Below are 16,233 nucleotides of genomic sequence, written 5' to 3'. Positions count from 1 at the left end.
AAATGAAATTAAAATATTTATATATTATTTTTTTGAAGATCAATATTGTAAGTTTTGTCTTATGCTACTTTTATTATATACATTTTGATACATTTATCAAATACCTTTATTTTCAGTTAATTATCTTGTTAATTAACATAGATTTATTAATAGCAAGACACTTTCATGTGTAAATTGACCTAATTTTTCCTAGAATTTTTCTCTATATCTCCCCCTTCTCTCCCTTCGTTATCTGAACTTTTCATATAAATTTTATATTTCCTTAGTTAAGATAAACTGTGATTTTGCTAGTCTTGTCTACTCAACAAAAATAGAACAAGTTACTATTAATTAAATTCTCAACCTATTCTGCAGGACAGATCTTTTAAAATAAATTAGTATGGTTGGCCTACTTACTTTCAAATTATAACACTTATTAAAGTTTATGGATAAATCATAACATGTTTCTTTTTTTTCTTTTTATTTAACCTCCCTATCCCCCCTCCCCCAGCGTACATACCACTTTCATGACAGGACCTTTTTGTAAGTCAAAGTGCACTCAGTTAACCCATGAGATGGCCCTCTGCAAGCCCAGGGCTATGCTTTGTGTTCCATAATTATTATTTTTAACAAGCAGTCAGGACAGTATTTGCCCATTGGGCCATACAAATGCCCCAGTACTTAGGTACATCACTTTAGGCTTATCACACATTCTAAAACAGAATGAAATTGTAGAGCATGTCTATTTCTAGGACTCATCTAAGAACCTCTAGTGAGCCTGTCTTTATGTCACTTGCTGATAATCTTTCAAAGAAATTCAAATGAAAATAGATTTTAATAAACCTAAATTATGCCAGTGGGTTTATTTGTTTTTAATTTGAATTTGTTAAGCAGCTTTCAAAACAAATCAGAAATTTCTTGGAAGTTCATTAAGCTGCCCTGAGGGAGACATGACAAAATTATTCTTTCAGTAAAGCACTGCATTTCAAAATAACACATTTGTCAGGATGGTTGGGTGGAGAGACCCTATTACTAATTCCTGATTTAAATTTGGTAAGGTCCCATTTTGATTTGAATCTGTCAATTTTTATTTTCCAAATAAACTGCTTTTCTTTGTTTAGGCTGTGCTCTCCTAAATAGTAGCCGCTTACCACAGGTGGCTAAAATTAAGATTAATTAAAATTAAAAATTCAGTTCCTTGGTAACAGTAACCACATTTCAAGTACTCAATAGCCACATGTAGCCAGTAGCTACCATATTGGATACCACAGATAATAGAACTTCCATCATTGCTGCTGGACAGTGTAACTGTCCAGTCATCTACTGGACAGTGCAACTTTAGATATAGTTTCCACTCTGCTATGCAACTTACTGTTTAAAGTAATAAGCCTCACATTTCTATAAACAGTCAAATGTTTCAATGCATCTAGAAAAATCTTCTATGCAGGTGTATCTTCCCTCTACTTAGTGCTTATTCTTCCCAATTCTGCCCCTGTGAAATTTATATCATCATCCTCATATTATGACTGGAGAAACTAAAGGTAAGAAAGATTAAGCTGGAGGTGGCTTGTCTAGTCGGTGGTAAGCACAAAATTGTGATCTATATCTTTCTGACTACTGCATATTTTTGCATTTCATCAGATAAGGAGACACCATTGCAAGGACCTTACTTAGAAATGCTTATTTATAAATCATCCATCTTTTTTCAGTTTTTACTTCTTATATTCACATACAAATCCGTATTTCACTTGAAATCACTCAAAAGATCTCTAGAGTTCGACTTCTGAATGTATTTATAAACAAATATTTCTTCATAACATATCAGCATCATCTGAGCAGTTTTCCAATATTACACATCCTCCGTGCTAAAACCTTCAGATGATATTCATCAAAATATCTTATTTATGTGTTCTTTAAATAATTTTAACATTGGTCATTATGATAATCATAATCTGGTAGTGAATAGTCAGAAAATGTTTATAAAACTTTGAAAATTGCTTGACCATATCTATATTATACCTGCACATTTCTTCTTTTACACATTTACCAAGATCATTCAAGTGCATTGTACTATATCACATACCCCAATCTGAGTTTTCTACTACTCTATATACCATATAGCCAATTAAAAATATTCACCCATTCGCTTGATAAATGCAGTCTCTCTGCACATATTTCAAAGAATACCAAATATTCCATCTATTCTTCCCTCTGCATTACCCACCCCAAGACCCAAATCAAACCAAAATAGGTTCTTTAGGTTAACTGAAACTCTTTGACTGAAAAATTGACTTACCCTTTACTGCAAATGAATGTTCTGTGTTTTCAAAGAATTGGAACAAAATGAAAATATTTAACATTAACAAGACATATCTAAAATTTAATCTCATTTTGTGACTCAAGAGATGCTTAAAGATCTTGCCTTGACTTGAAATCAGCATGAAAAATATTTATTACTACTATATCCGTGTAGAAATGCTAGTAATAAAAATGTTCTATTCACCCCTAAAATAAATTTATTTGGCTTCTTTTCAAAGGACAAGATAAAGCTTTCTGTCTAAAATAATCACTTAGAAAACCTGATAGGTTTGTGGATTCATTCTTGATGTTTAGATTTGCTTGTTTAGGCCAAGTTTGAGGCAAAGTCATGACTAGACAGATTAAAAGTAAGATATTGTGTAGGTTATTGATTTGTAAGCAGCAAGGCTGAACTCCTTGTCTGACCGCTATAATAGATTGTTAGTGGAAACACAAACAACTGCTTGAAAATGAATATACATAAAATGAAGATTCATAAACTCCATGCAATTGCAAAAATTGCATTGATAAATTTTCTCTGCTATGCTTTACTTAAACTTTGTAAAATTGTGGTGATGGCTTACTCAAAATTTGAAGTACACTAAGATCCTTTTTTTTTCTTCCCTTTAAAAAATGAGCTATCTTTAACGAAGCATTTTTAAAACGCACCTTAATTAGTTGGTAGTTTTGAACTCCGTTTATTCCTATGTCAGGATCAATGGCTGCTGGGAGAGCATATCGAGAGTTTATAGCTGAGTTCTCTGGAATTGATATGTTGATAACCGTTGCAGGGAATAATGGTGCATTATCATTTATGTCTTCTATCAGAAAACGTATTTTAACCAGTCTAAATATTTCATCTGGCAGAACGGCAACCTCCACCTCATAAAAGCAACGGGTGTCCACTAAGACACCAGCACATAATTTCTCACGATCAATGCGAGCTCCAGTAGTGAAGATCTCACCAGTACCCTCTTCAATTCGAATCAGTGGCACATCTCCGGTCTTGTACACTAACTTGAACTGCATAGGAGTTGTTAAGGACTTGTCTGGAATTAGCGACAAGTTGAGGTCTTTCAGCAAGTCGCCTATCAGGACGTTTTCTGGCATTTCTTCCCGGATGGTGTAATTCTTCTCCTGGGCGCCAGACTGAAACACGACGCATGCTAACAGGACCGCAAATATATACGTCCCGGACAACAAGTCCATACCAGGCAGGATTGCACTAGTTTTTTTGTATCAGTCCACAGAGAACTGCCAAAGAGAAAAGAAGAGAAGAAAAGAAAGAGAAGAGAAAGAGGAAGAGGAAGAAGAAGAAGCAATTATTAAAGCCAAGCATTAATGTATGTTAACTAAATGCTCAGTTTTAAATTAAAATCACTAAATGAAATAAACAACAAGGTCCTACTGTATAGCACAGGGAACTATATTCAGTATCCTGTAATAGATCGTAATGGAAAATAATATGAAAGACAAACATATATATATAACCAAACCACTTTGCTGTACAGCAGAAATTAACACATTGTAAATCAACTATACGTCAATAAAATAAAAAATTGCCAAAATCATTAAATGAAAATACTAGCACGATAAACACTGTTAAATAAACTAATGACAGATTTGTTTTGAATCTAATATTATGCATTTTTACATCAAGATGAAAGGTAAATTAAGCAAGATACCTTGAGTAATTATGAGACCCAGAATATTTATAAAGGTGTTCACCATTGATAAGATATATAAAAGATAATATTATAACAAGATAGTTAAAAGTAATAAAAATAATTTAAAACATTTAATTCAATAGTTAAGGAAAAGTAAAGGGATATGTGTTACTAATAACAAAAATATAATCATTTACTCTTTGTTACAATGTGGTTTTCAAATGCAATTCTTCTATGTGTCACGAATGTTTTATACAATATTCTGTGTGTTCAGCGCTGGGCCTCAAAATGTAAATATCGATCTAGGTTAGGAAGTTTGGATTAAAAAGAAAAGTCCTTTCAGAGAGGAGAGGGTTCAATATGGCAAATGCCTAAACATGGGAAGAACAATCATGTGAAAGAGGATTAAAGTTGTCTTTCTTTGGATGAGAGGAACAAGAATAGGTATAAAATTACAGGGAGGCAACTTTCAGGTCAACTTAAACAACTGCCTATTAAAGCATTCTGGAAAAAAATGATTTTCAGGAGAGATTGAATTCCATATATTTGGAGGTACTGATACAGAAGCTGTATCACCAGTTTAGATCTACATATGTATGATTTGTTAGACAATATCCAAACATTCAATGAGAGAACTGGAGTGAAAGACATCCCAACTCTGAGAGTTTGTTTATAGATTGCATAAAGTAGTCCATGTTAAAATGGGTTTTCACATCTACAGACTGACATAAGAATTACCCAACTACATGAAACAGCTTGACTAGGGTTTAAAAATAAGAAAGGCATTTTAAAAGACTTTATCAAGTTAAAACAGAGAGTCAAAAAACAAACAATATCTCTGGCTGCTTTCCCCCTCCTTGCTTATTATTTTTCATTCACTGAAATCTGCCACTTTATTTCAGTTCTCTAGTTCTTCTGAAAAAATTCAACAAGGAATTTTTATTTCTTTATAAATTGCAAATTTGTCTTCAGTTTCCTTTATTAATTCTCAATTCCTATTCTCAATTTGATTTGTTGTATACAGTCTCAATTTGGTATATTAAATATCTTTTAATATCTAGTATCATGCAACATTTTAATATGCTTCTGGATGTTATTTGTAGGTAATATGTTATATAAACACAAAGGGAAATTTGTGTTACACTGCTCTAAACCCTATCAGATATTATATTTTTATAATTAAGTAGGGATTAATGCAGCTCTCAATTCATTCTGAAGTTTTAAAGAATTAGCTGACAGATGGTCATTTAAAAATCCATTATGGAAAACTATTAATGCACATAGGTATCTAATTAAGGAAGTTCTCAATTTTTATTGGTAATTGATAACCAATTAAAATTTACAAAAATTTTAGTCATAGTTCTAAAAACAGGAGGACTCATGAAATGATATAAATAACTTGCTATGGATATTATGATCTGATTACGCCAGACAATGTATTACATTAAATAATTTTGGAAAATATGCATATTGACAGGCCTGAAGACACAAAAGTGGGGAAAAAGAAACCTTCCTATTTGCAATCAGTAACAGAACAAAAGCATTTGTTGCAACAATTGAGATAGCTTGGGTCACAAATAGAACCAAGAAATGAGCTAAATAGACTTGAAGCATCTCATTTTATAAATTCTTATCACAGAATTTAAAAATTATATATTATGGGTCCAACCACTTTCCTATGTTGAGAGGTTGGCGTCATTTATAAAAAAAATTTTAAGTATAATAGTGAGTAATGCTGATGCTGAAGACATTTTCTATCCTAGTAAACAACACAAAAAGACTATTGCCTGTGGTATTTTTAGCATCATTTGCTCAATGGTGAGCATTGGGATTACCTAATATAGCAACCTTTTCAAGACTCATTCTCTTGTGAATTACTGGCCTTATACTCCTCTATGAATGTGAGAATAAAAATACCTCATTTTTACTTACTATGAGTTAATATGCATACATATATGTGTGTCCTATTGTGAATCTAGAACATCTAAAAAAAACTGTCTATGTGTGTGATTTTATAAATACCATGCAAACATAAGCAAAAATAAAAATGGGGCACTTACAATTAGAATTAAAACTACCACTCTATTCTTATCTTACCCTTAGGTATTACACGTTATTACAACTGGCAGAAGAATACTACAGACCATTTTTTAAAACATTGTGTGCATGTTGCAATATCTCTACACAAGAGGAAGGATTAAGAAAGTCACCTAATTCTAAGCAGTCCCCCTCTCCCAATCCATTCTAAATGTGTTCTACTCTACCTTTAATAATAACATCAAATAAAATATTTTAAAATATGTTTCATCACTTGAAATTCTTTCAGAGGTTTTGAAAACCAGGAAAAAAAATTGGGAAAAAGGACAATTCAATTTCTAAAACTTAGGCAAATATACATATTGCAAACCTAGAAGGACTATTTACTGTCTAGTTAGTAATTAGTTTCATGAAAGGGTAGTCACGTATTCAACAAATATTTATTAAGCAATTTGTGTAAGCAATTTGTTGTAGGCACTGAGAATAAATCAGTGAACAAAACAGGCAAAAACCTCTGCCCTCACAGAGTTTATAATTGATAACAAAATTATTCCAGAATATCTTTAGTTCAGTGTTCAACAAATGTGTAACAAAGTCAACTCTGCCTCTATCAGGATGTAAACATGCATGATAAAATAACCTCAATCTCCAGATTCTGATTCCAACCCTTGCAGTTACCACTTGAAAATGTATTGTTATGTTTAAAATTAAAAAGGTTTTCTTTTAAAATGCTGAGTTTAATTATTTGAATGACCAATACAGAAATTAGGATATAAAGAGTCACTGCTTAGTCTTATGGAAGCATGATGAATTTAACTCAGATATGCAGGGAAAGTATTCCTATGGACATATCTTAGCTCTAATTTTCTCTCTCCCATGAACAAACTATAATATAACTTTAAATTTCTTTACCATTCTCCCACATCCCACTGCTACTATAGTCTACGGTTAGTTTGGAAATTGATAAGAAAGGTACAATGAAAGAAGATGCAGAGAATTAAAATTTTCTACAAGTTTCAGTAGTGCCAGTGTTATTTAAGTGATGTTTTTACAGGCAATATATAGTGATTGGGTAGGGAACAGTCATAGTTAGAAGGACAGAATCATGACAATCAGAGGAAACAAAAGCAGAAACAAAATAAGCAATTCTGAAATTTTAAGATATGAAAAGCAAAAATGCAAGTTCGTTTTATAGTCTCTGAGCAATTTAGTTCTAAAAAGGTAAGTAAGTAGGGGAACTAAGTCTCTACTATATGCAGTTCTAGAGATTTCAAACCATAAAAGTGATATTCAAATGGTTTGTCAGAAGAATTCCAATGCATAATTTCCCTGACATACTTGTTACATTTTCCTTCATTGTAGTGCTGTGTTTAACTTGTAATATACTTAAGGTAATTCTGCATGAATGAGTGGCTTACATGCTACAGTAACAAATTGTTAAAAATAGTACAAATTTAGGTATTATATGAAAATAAGAAATACCTGTATGTTGCCCATGATCCTAAATCCACTTGGCTCTCATCATTCTAATTACTATAATGTCTCGTGAAGTCAAAAATACACAATTAAACAACCATAATGCATTATATAGTTACTTCTACATTCTTGTTCTCATGCACAGTCAAAGCTTCTTTCAAGACTGGGAAAACAATAATGTAGTTCTTCAGGTTGATAGGAAGGAATCTAAGACATTGCACCTGGAGAAAGACAAACTGGAGCAACTGATAAACTCAATCTTTTCAAAGGGATTGACCACAAGTAGAGTCGGGTAAGTGCACTGGCTGTCCTGTTTGACATGACTATTTCTTATGTATTCTGAAACTTGAAATGTCAAAATGAAAGATTTAGTAGGGTACTTTGATTCTATTAAACTGATATTTTTATTAAATTTTATTCCACAAAGGACTCATTTATCGTATTTCTTTTTGTACCGGTCTAATTTTCACATTTGGATCTAATCTTCTCCAAGAAGTGGATTCCATCAATGTTCCTTCCTTCTCTAAAATGTTTATGTTTTATTGATTCATTCTAACACTCCACAACAGGTAGTGCAGTGTTCTCTAACAGGGCTTCAAGTCTGTTAATAATCAATGCTCGAATATCACTTATAAGACAATTTGTGAAGGTTGCTCTTCTATATTAATTTTTCTGGATTTTTGATATGATTTAGGGAGCATTTTAAAAATAGCTTTACAGATTAATCAAGCAAGAGACATATTCCATTTGGCAAAAATATAATGGTTGTTCATCATCATATATTCTTTTATCACCTTGGAGTGAATTTAATCATGATTATTTCAATATCTACCAATTACTTTAATATGTTTGGTCTATAAGTAACATATTATCATAACAAATAGTTCTTAGATTCACTGAGGTTAAAAGGATGATCTCCATTTGGTGTAGCATTTTAATTCCTCTAAGTAATTTCAAATCAGTTATTTCATTTAATCTTTATAACAACTATATGGTTTATATGAATATCGTAGGCATTAATTCATATATTAAATGTTTATATCAAATAGGCAGTAATTTCACACTCTATAGATCCTCTAGATGACCAGGTTTTAAGATCATGTTTTAAGCAAGTAAATAAATGGGATAAATTTCTGACTTCACTGAGAATTGATTGAATAGTCCATTTTGATTTTTAGATATGTAAGGATAAGTGAATACTTTTATTAATTCCTAGTCTCAGGAATTAATTAATTCCTATTCTCAGGAATTAATAAAACAGTGTAGGTCTAACCAGAAAAAAAGTGATGACTTGGTATATTTTTTACTTGTGTCAGCTGCTAATTTATTAAAATCATGATGCAATAAATTCAACAGTTAAAAGCAAATGAGATATACCACCAGAATCTTGGAAGGTGCTGAAAACAAGATCCCAGTTGATAGTCTGAAAAATGAATCAAGGTAAGATATTAATCATCAGAAAATGAATGGTATCTACCAACCTATTGTTCCAAGGAACAAGGAGATGACTTTCATCCTTAATAGCTGCATTCATTCACCCAGGGAGACAAAGAAGCTTTTCCGGGTAAGATGACTTCGGGGTGACATAAATCCTCAATCAATGGCTACACATCATAGACCACCAAGCAAAAATGACACAGCAACTTCTTAAAAACCAATCTTGCTATTTGGTTAATCAACTGCCTAATAGCAAGTGCCTCAGCCTAAAGGTTCAGCAAAAATCCCTTCTCCTTTTAATTCTTATTCTTTTACACATATTTTAATATCCTTTCTGTGATTTTCATTTTCTGTCACCTCAAAACTCAAACTGGATGACAAGTTAAAAATGACAACATAAATGAATCAATGGGTAGAAAAACATTTGAACCATAAATGGGACATACACAGGCCACATTTTGATACATTTAATTTGGGGCAGAACAATAATTACACAGAATTCTGGCTTTAAAAACTGAATTAGCATTTATGAATTAAACACTACTTCTTGTCAGTTCTTAATTTGTACAATAAATTCATATTCTGGGGTCAGCCCCATTTTCATGAAGGAATTGTTTCTATAACAAATACAATTCAAATGCATTTACAAATAGCTCACACAAAGACAAATTATAAATGTTAGTATTTCTACTATTTTTACTTTCTCTTTCTTCTAAGTTAACACATAAAGAAATGTCTTGTTGATTTAGCAATATCCCTCAAACCTGTAGTGAGTTAATATTTCAACTTTGTCTTACCTCATTTTAATTCCAAATATAAATATAATACTAATCATTCAAACTTCAATTTGGGCATTCAAAAACACCTTGCTAAATTTGAGGAATCCTAATTTTAGAGAAGGTGTGTTGGGTCCTGTTTCAATATTATTAGTATATTTGAAAGTGTACAAAATGGTCAGTTATAAATTGGATGCTTTTATATGTAAAATCCTACATAATACCTGAAGGTTTAGCTCTTCAAAAATAGAAATTTAGGTATAAAATTCATCTTCCATAAAAATATTCTTTAAATTGAAACAATTGTATAGATCCATAATATTTTATAGTGTCATCCTCTATTCTGATTGCAAGTGAATCATTTCAAATATATAACAAAATTTATTAGTAGGCCTTTATATTTACTTTAGCAGTGTATGGGCACTGTGCCAGACACATAAGTGTTAAGTTATAACATAAGTTAAGAAATGTTTATTGGGTCTTTGGGTTTCTGATTTTTTTGTTTTGAACTCTTTTTTTTTTCAACATCATATTACTACAAGGACTGCCAAAGATTCTAAGACACAATAGGAATAATATACAACAACTTGGAGTATTCATTATACCGTGCATTCTGTTTTATTTTTAAAAACCTACATTTTTTTCTAAGAGTATATTTTAAGCAAAATCTTCTCCTGCAGGTATTTTCATTACAAATTAAATTGTTCTTAGGCAAGCAGTTTTCCCAACTAGAAGTACATAAAATATTTAAATTAATTAACAAATCCTATACCTTTTCAATGTGTAGATTCCTGTTATTTAAAATTGTTTTTTATCATACTTCCTACTTTGGAGTACCACAAATCTCACTTAGGTTCATAAGAGAATTAAAAGTGATTCTTTTCATCATTAGATTTCATTCACTATACTCCATGCTTTCCCACCGTAAGTAAAGAGTCTTCCTTCTACACAGTAATAGGCTAGCATGTTGGAAGAAAAATTTTATGCTACCTTTTTATAACTCAAGCAGTACATTAACCTCAAAGTGACTTTAAGTAACTGTCAAATGGGAAATCAAGAATGTACAAGTTCCATTTCCACAGAGTTGGATACGGTTTTGTTCTTTGGACTAGCAAATGCCAGCCAAATCCTAATTGTGGAATATTCATGAGATATTTCATTTTTATGTTTAAAATAATCATCTTCATGTTCCACTGTGGGTATATGTCCTTGTGTGTATGTGTGTTCAATGAAAATTGGCAATTGAGATGCCATTACACTAGACAATAGTTGAAATCGAAGTGGAGCGGTCAGAATTGCTCTCATATTAAGGCAGTCTCGATATGCAGTACTTTCACTGTGTCCCACACTAATGCATAAGAAGACCAAATAGATATTTTTATTTAGGCATTTGCAGTCGTTACTTTTTTAATTTAGCTCTTTCCCTGCTTATGAAGAACGTAACTAACTTTATTCATGAAGGTTTGCAAAAAAAAATTATCTTCTGAAAAATAGATTTCACATTGGTTTTGAAAAAGTTTGCCAAAGAAAGAAAATAAAGACATCATTCTTCCTATTAGGTACCAGAGGCTCAAATTATTTGTGTTGCTTTACCCCCCCCCAAAATATTCTTGGTTTTTAGAATTACAGCTTACATTGTGATGATTTCAACTTGAAGTAGAGTATGAAATAGGTGTCTTATTTTAGATAAATCACAATTTCTGTATAGATAATAAATGTATAATAGTGTCCTCATATTTTCTTCTTATTCCAAGAATATTTGAAATACTGAAAAATATTTTTTTCCTTTGCAAAGGTATTCAACACCTTAATGGAGATGATAGAATGAGCTATCACAACCAGAACTATATCACAACCAGTGAGTGCTATAACTGGCACTCACTCTATGAAATTGTGATCAAATGCTGTATTAATTCTTCCTATAAACTAACAACCCTGGAAAATGAAGGCCAGTGCTATTTACGATAAAAATTGCTTTGCATCAGGACTTGATATTATAGATGGCACAAGAATAAAAATTTAGAAGCAAAGGTGATTATACCCTGAAAAAAAAAAAAAGAAGTCTCTTTTCCACTCTATAGTCATATTTAGACCATAAGCACCTGGAGCTATGCATTTCAGTATAGTCACCCTGGCCATATGTATTCAATATATTATAGGTACTTATTTATAGTATGCATGCATTTCTGATATTATAATGCAAGATAAACCTATATAGTTGTCTATTAGGATATTTTCACTATACCCTTCAGTTTCCTGTCTGAAGTTCTTGAAGAATTAATGATTTCTATCATGCATTATATTCTTCATATTATCCCTATAAGGATTATGATGGTGGTAAATCAGGAGAACATGGTGAGTATCCCACACTTCCATTGACCGTAAACACTATACTAAAAACTATCAAGTGGGTAGTTGTATTGGTATATTACCTCTTCTTCATTTTAGTGTCTCAGATACAGTACATTTATTTATATAGTATTTCTCATAGGTTTTATGGGGATCATATAATGTTTTATGAAAATAATTGTAAGATATTATTTGTTTATAACTATAAAACTGCACATTTTTTTCTCTTGGAGGATCTCAAGCAGTTTGATTTCTAATTTAAAATGAGAGGAAATTTGATTGTTTCTCTTTGATTTAACAAGTTACCAATCTCTTAAAAATATTCACTACCTAATAGTTTCAAGATTTAATGTCATAAAATAGCATTCATCACTAAATGATTCAATAACAAATTTTACCGCATCATCTCATTTTATCCTTTTTTTGTCCCCTGCCTATGAATTGGATACCCCAGCCATCATTTCACTTTCCTTGGATGCATGCATAGCTCAAGATTATTTTCCTCTTGCTCTAGATTACCACTGTCCAATAGAACAGTTTGCCTGGTAGAAATGTTTGATAACCTGCACTGTCCAGTACTGTAGCCCTTAGCCACATTTGCCTATTTGCCTTGAACACTTGAAATGTGCCTAGTGCAACTAAATGACTGAATTTTTAATTTAATTTATAGTTATAATAGAATCATGCAATGTAAGCCCCTATTGGCTGTTATGTTTCCTCATATTTCTATTTCTGTGCAAACTTAACCCTTGACCTCCAAGTTCTCCACAGTGCTGAATACAGTCTTAATAAATGCTGCTCATTTTTAATTTTTATGTGTGTGTATATATATATATCTACACATCTTAATAAAGAAATATAATTTAATAAATAAAAGACTCTGAGAGTTTAAAAACTTAGACAAAGTGATTTAGAGTTTAAAAACTTAGACAAAGTGATTTAAACCACTAGTAAAAGCCATTAACCCCTGAAATGGAAATGGAATCCTTCAGTTTCTCTGTGCAATATCCAGTCTTGCTCCTAGTTTGTTTTTTCTCTAAAATTCTTATTTCTTAGGAGTCAGCTATTCTTATTTTTAATTTTATTGTGTTTAACTTTTATTTGGAAAAAACTGGACAAATAGAGGCAATGTATGGAGGAAGATCTAGCATTCTAATTTCATTTAAATATATATATAATAAGTTTTGGAATTTATTACATTATACATAAAACAGTAAACGAACGTAGGCATTTTTTGTGCATAAGGTATTCGTTTCTTACATTTTCCATATCCACTATATAACGTTGCTTTAATTGTTTCACTTACTTATTTCCTTCCCATATGTCAATAAATTAACATGCCAATGTCAAAATATGCCCTCTTTAAAAGGGCATGATTTTACCCAATATTACTTTCGAAGTAGCAATTGAGTCTACAGACTAAAACAAGCTAGAAAAAAAATAGGACTTCTATTTCTTCGTTGTGTGCCATGTTCATGAAAAAGTATAAAATCAATTTTTCTTAGTCATTATCAAGTGTACGAAAAAATAATTAATTGATAGCTAATTCCACCATGCTCACAAAAAGAAGCCATATTGTAGAAGTATTGTTAAAATATACTTTTGGTTTGATCTTCTTGTTTTAAAAATAAATGAAAATTTATCTATAAGCAGAATGAACCAAAAGCCTACACATAGATCCATTCTTGCTACTGTCTTAATGACCAATATTGATGACTTCAGACAAATCATTCATTCAGGGATTCACATACGTTGTAGCAAGACCATTCATTTAAAACTATTATTAAATATATTTGGCATAGAAATTGAGACAAGCATTCATTTTCCTACTTAAAAATCAAAGTCATAGAATGTTATTATATCCAAATATAGATTGCCTTGGCACAATGAAATAAAAAAAAAAAAAAGACATTTTATTTAAGATTTTGTAGCATGAGCTATGGAGATGGATAGCCTGGTTTTGAATCCATGATCCATCACTTATTAGCTGTGTAACTTTATGCAAGTTTTAAAAAATTCTCTGTCTCATTAAAAAATAGATATAATAATAGCATCTACCTCATAGTGTTACTGTGAAGACTAAATGAATTAACATATGTAAAGCACTTAGAATAGTTCCTGGAACCCACAAGTGTTGTATGCGTTTGCAATCGTTGTTGTTGTTACTATTAAACTAAAGAAAATAAACAAACGTGCTTGTATATCCTGCACTCACAAAGGCAAATAAATAAGTCTAATCCAGTGGGAGAAAAAAATTGGGCCTGAATTCTAGTGTTAACTTTGCCTTTAAGTAGTTATGACTTCGGACAAGTCATTTAATCATTCTGCGCCTCCCTTTCTTCATTATGGTGAGTAGGGTTGGAGTTCATCTCTCAGATCCTTTCTTGTTCTAGCATTTTATGATTAAAATAAGCTTTCATCATAAATCTGTAGTCATTTGCATAATGGATCTCAGTTATGTGCAATGCTACAGCTTTAAAAGTTTTTACAACACAATTCCAAATATCTTATTGTCATCCACTACATATTTCATATAATTTTATTTGATTTAAAATTATGTTTACAAGGTTTAAAGACTGTATGCCTTGTTTTCAGTAGGTAGTGATTTTATGGTTGTTTCTAGCTTGGCAACAAATAATTTTTCATATATTGGGTTGGCCAAATAGCTCCTTCGTGTTTTCCCCAAGATGTTACAAAAAACCCGAACGAACTTTTCCACCAAACCAATAATTTAGAATGGAAACCTCGTTTTAAAAGAGTATTTTAATAATTATTTTCCACCTTCAAAGGTTTTTGGTAATAAAATTTCCCTCAAAATTTTCTGTTTCTTGATAACATTTTCAAAATGGATATATTCTAATGACATTTATCTTTAGATATTATTACGATTAGTTTTCAAATTGGTCAAGTTTTCAAATTGACCCGTTCATCCCTTTGATGAAATATAAAATATATACTGACTCATTGTATGATTTTAATTGATATTTGCTTTTTTTAAGAACAAATATAAGTTAGAGAAAACGGGGGTTTATTTTCATTGGATAATTGTAATACATCTTGAATCCCTGTAATACAGTACTGTGTTGAAAATATTGAAGCAAACACATCTCACAAAATCAAGTCATTTTTTTGAAACAGTACTTCCACCTAAAGTATGCCATCATGATTTCGTATTGAAAATGATAAAAATTCAACTTCTGAAAGTTGATAACTTTAAAATTAAAAAGATAATTAAAACCTGTTATAGCTGACAACCACAACATTGCACCTTCAAAATTTTCCACTAATTACAGCTGCTAATTTTCAAGAGGAACTGTTAAAGTGAGTCAGATTTGACATAAGGACAGCTTCTCCACCTTTTTTTTCTATTCAGAAGAAAAGTTTTTTAAAACAGAACATTTCCAAATATATTATTTACCCAACTAGCACTTTTTTATGGACTACTTTTATTTTTTTTGATGTTGGAAAATAAATATTAATTATTTCGTAAAACATTATATACAACAATCAAAACAAAACAACAAAAACTGAAAACCAAAAAACTACATGTGTTATATATTAAAATCTACAGAATCTAAACTCTGAGGCATAGCATTCAAAGGTCCTTAATTAGTTGCTTCCAACATACGTCTTTCTCATTAATTTCTAATCCATGACCTCCCCTCTTCAGTCAAGCCAACACCCACTCTAACCACAGCATTTTCCACATCTCTGGTCATCCAAGGTCCTCATCTGCTCTGGGGCATTTCACACAACTCATTTCCTCTAAGAAACTTTCACAGATTAACATCACATGGGGAATATCTGAATAAGCATAAGAGTAAGGATAAAGTTAAATGTAAGTGCTTAAGGGACTTGTAGTTAAAATATGGCAACTATGGAGAAGGCAGTCAACAAAGTCATGGTGCCATCAGTTTTGTTTTTTTAACTTTAATTTGGAAAAAAAATCTCATTAATAGTTATTATGTGTCATGTGCATTTGAATAGCACATTCCCTTACTCATCTATTCTTTCTCCTTCAGAACATTATTTTGAACTGAATGTTTTGTTTAAGGAATTTTTTATCTTAGTTTAATTTGGCTTTGCTATTTTAATGGTAAACTACCACTAAGAAAATGAGGACTGCCTCCTAATTTTTTTTATAATTCTGCTCTATTATCTCAAGTCCTATTGAAAGCAAACTTGGTACAAATATTAGGTCTTTGAAACATGTG

General features: G+C 31.3%; 1 protein-coding gene across 1 annotated transcript in view; it reads right to left on the bottom strand.

The window, feature by feature from the left end:
- The window catches only part of PCDH11X (protocadherin 11 X-linked), a 694,161-nt gene that overhangs the window by 642,237 nt on the left and 35,691 nt on the right, over positions 1-16,233 (bottom strand). The window contains exon 2 of the mRNA XM_061179538.1: positions 2,947-3,531. Within this exon, the coding sequence (XP_061035521.1) occupies positions 2,947-3,486 (540 nt within the window). The 5' untranslated portion in view covers positions 3,487-3,531. The remainder of the gene's footprint in view (positions 1-2,946; positions 3,532-16,233) is intronic.

The sequence above is a fragment of the Eubalaena glacialis genome, chromosome X (assembly GCF_028564815.1).
Source record: "Eubalaena glacialis isolate mEubGla1 chromosome X, mEubGla1.1.hap2.+ XY, whole genome shotgun sequence".
NCBI lineage: Eukaryota > Metazoa > Chordata > Mammalia > Artiodactyla > Balaenidae > Eubalaena > Eubalaena glacialis.
This window is presented reverse-complemented; position numbering and strand designations above follow the sequence as displayed.